Below are 2023 nucleotides of genomic sequence, written 5' to 3' on the forward strand. Positions count from 1 at the left end.
CTGCCATGGGCACCGCGGGGTTCGGGCCCGCCCCTCCCGCTGGCCCCTGAGCGGGACGGGAGGCGCGGGGCCGGTTGCTCCGCGTTCGTGAGGGCGTTCGGTTTGTATCGGAGGAATCTGGGTGGTGTTCGCTGTTAAAAGGGTCTCTGAATAGAGAGCTGCTGTAAAATTGGCGCTTATCTAGATATCCCCAGGATAAGCGAGACCAGTATGCTGCGATTTGCACCACTGGTGGCGGATGGGAAGAGATTTGTCTTTCTAAAATACGCTGCTTGCTTTAAGCCTGTATTTAGTTACTTTTGAGTCGGAACGTGGCCTTAAATCAAACTGATCTGAAAAGGTCTGAAACGTTGGATTCCAGGGTATGCTTTTAATGATAATGATAATGCTTTTAATGCGTGCTTGGTCCGTAAGCAGGGCTGCCGGAACCGCGGTGGTTGCTGGTGCTCGCCCGAGTTCAGGTTCGCTCGCAGCCGCAGGGCTGTTCTGCACTGGCGTTTGCCAGCGAGCTCAGCAGTTTGCTCTGGGACCCTCGGTGGTGAGGTGCCTTGCATCTGCACAGCCCGTGAGTCTGTCCTCAACATCGGAGGAAGCCGTGGCTTTCTCTCTTTAGCTATAAACGGAGGTTCAGAGAGCTAAAAAGCTGCAAACAAAAAAGTAACAAAACCCACTTGACTGTATAACAGCTGCTTCAGTACTCTTGGTCTGTGCTTTACTGTATTCTACATATACTTTTTTAAGTATTCTACACTGAGATCTGTCTTGGTCGTGGTCTTCTGTGTTGTAAATTAATTTGTTACCCTAGAGACAGTTTTGGAAAGCACCCGTGCTTTTGTGTGTGTTTGTTTTTAGGACTAAACTAAAGGGGTGGATTGAAGTACGTGTCCAGTGCGTTCCTGAAGAGAGATTTCCTGAAATATATTTAGTTTTCTCTCTGATGAGAGAATGCTTATCTACCTTGACTTCTTACTTGTCTGATACACTCAGTTGCTGTTGTCATGCTGTTGTGGAATAGTGTCTTGTTTGATGGTAGCTGGTACTTAAAATGATCACATGCTATCATTGCTTTATAATGTGAAGTGATATTACCCCTGCCTTACTTCTGCAGGTGACTATTACATGGTTAAGAAACTCTTAGAGGAAAACAGCTCAGGTGAAATGAACATAAATTGTGTGGATGTGCTTGGACGAAATGCTGTTACTATAACGATTGAAAATGAAAACTTGGACATACTACAGCTGCTTTTGGATTATGGCTGCCAGGTATCCAACACATGTTTTTAAAAATGTTCAGTGTAGTCATGTGTTTTCTTTGTTAATCTGTCAGAATTTGGACATAAATACAGTCTGCCTTTTAGGCAGTAAATTTCCAGTAAATTTGAAAAACCAATTGTGAAAGTGGCTTCTTGTCACAAGTTTACTTTTCTAGTGGAATTTTATTGGCATGGCAAATGTATAAGTAACATTGAGTTTTATTTTAAATGTTGCTCCTGCTGCTGATATAATGCATGTATTATCCTCAAGAAAAAAAGTACATAGTTTGAGTGCCTTATATTTAAAAAGCGTAAAATGCAAAAATCCTTTTGGCTGTAGAGTATATTAACTTTTTAAATGGTGACACAGAAATTTCACATTATATTAGTTGATGTTAAGGCAAACATATATTTCTGTGGTGCTTACTTGTTAGACTTGATCTGTGCTTGATGGCAGACATTTCTGTGATGCTTACTTTTTAGACTTGATCTGTGCTTGATGGCAGAGCAGTTTCCTACCAACAAGACTCCCTTACATGTATGCGGCATCTCTGCTGCTTAGAGAAGTGAAGCTATTCTGGAGTAAATATGTAAGATAGGGAAAAGTAGCATCTCTTGTTACATTGTTTGATATTGGGCATGAATAACAACCACAAGCTTTTCTGTACCTGAATTAGTGGCAGTAATAAAAGCTGTGTCTTTTTCTTTTATTTTTGTAAGTAAAAATCCAAACTTTTGGAAATGAATCAAGAAGAATAATATCATTTGTA

At 41.3% G+C, this 2023-nt stretch overlaps 1 protein-coding gene across 1 annotated transcript in view; it reads left to right on the top strand.

Moving 5' to 3' along the window:
• The first annotated feature begins 37 nt into the window (after positions 1–37).
• Positions 38–2023, top strand: part of TRPC1 (transient receptor potential cation channel subfamily C member 1) — a 17714-nt gene continuing 15728 nt past the window's right edge. Inside the window, exons 1-2 of the mRNA XM_031060047.1 lie at positions 38–100; positions 1109–1263. Coding sequence (XP_030915907.1) covers positions 1120–1263 — 144 coding nt within the window. The 5' untranslated portion in view covers positions 38–100; positions 1109–1119. The remainder of the gene's footprint in view (positions 101–1108; positions 1264–2023) is intronic.

The sequence above is a fragment of the Geospiza fortis genome, unplaced genomic scaffold (genome assembly GCF_000277835.1).
Source record: "Geospiza fortis unplaced genomic scaffold, GeoFor_1.0 scaffold318, whole genome shotgun sequence".
NCBI lineage: Eukaryota > Metazoa > Chordata > Aves > Passeriformes > Thraupidae > Geospiza > Geospiza fortis.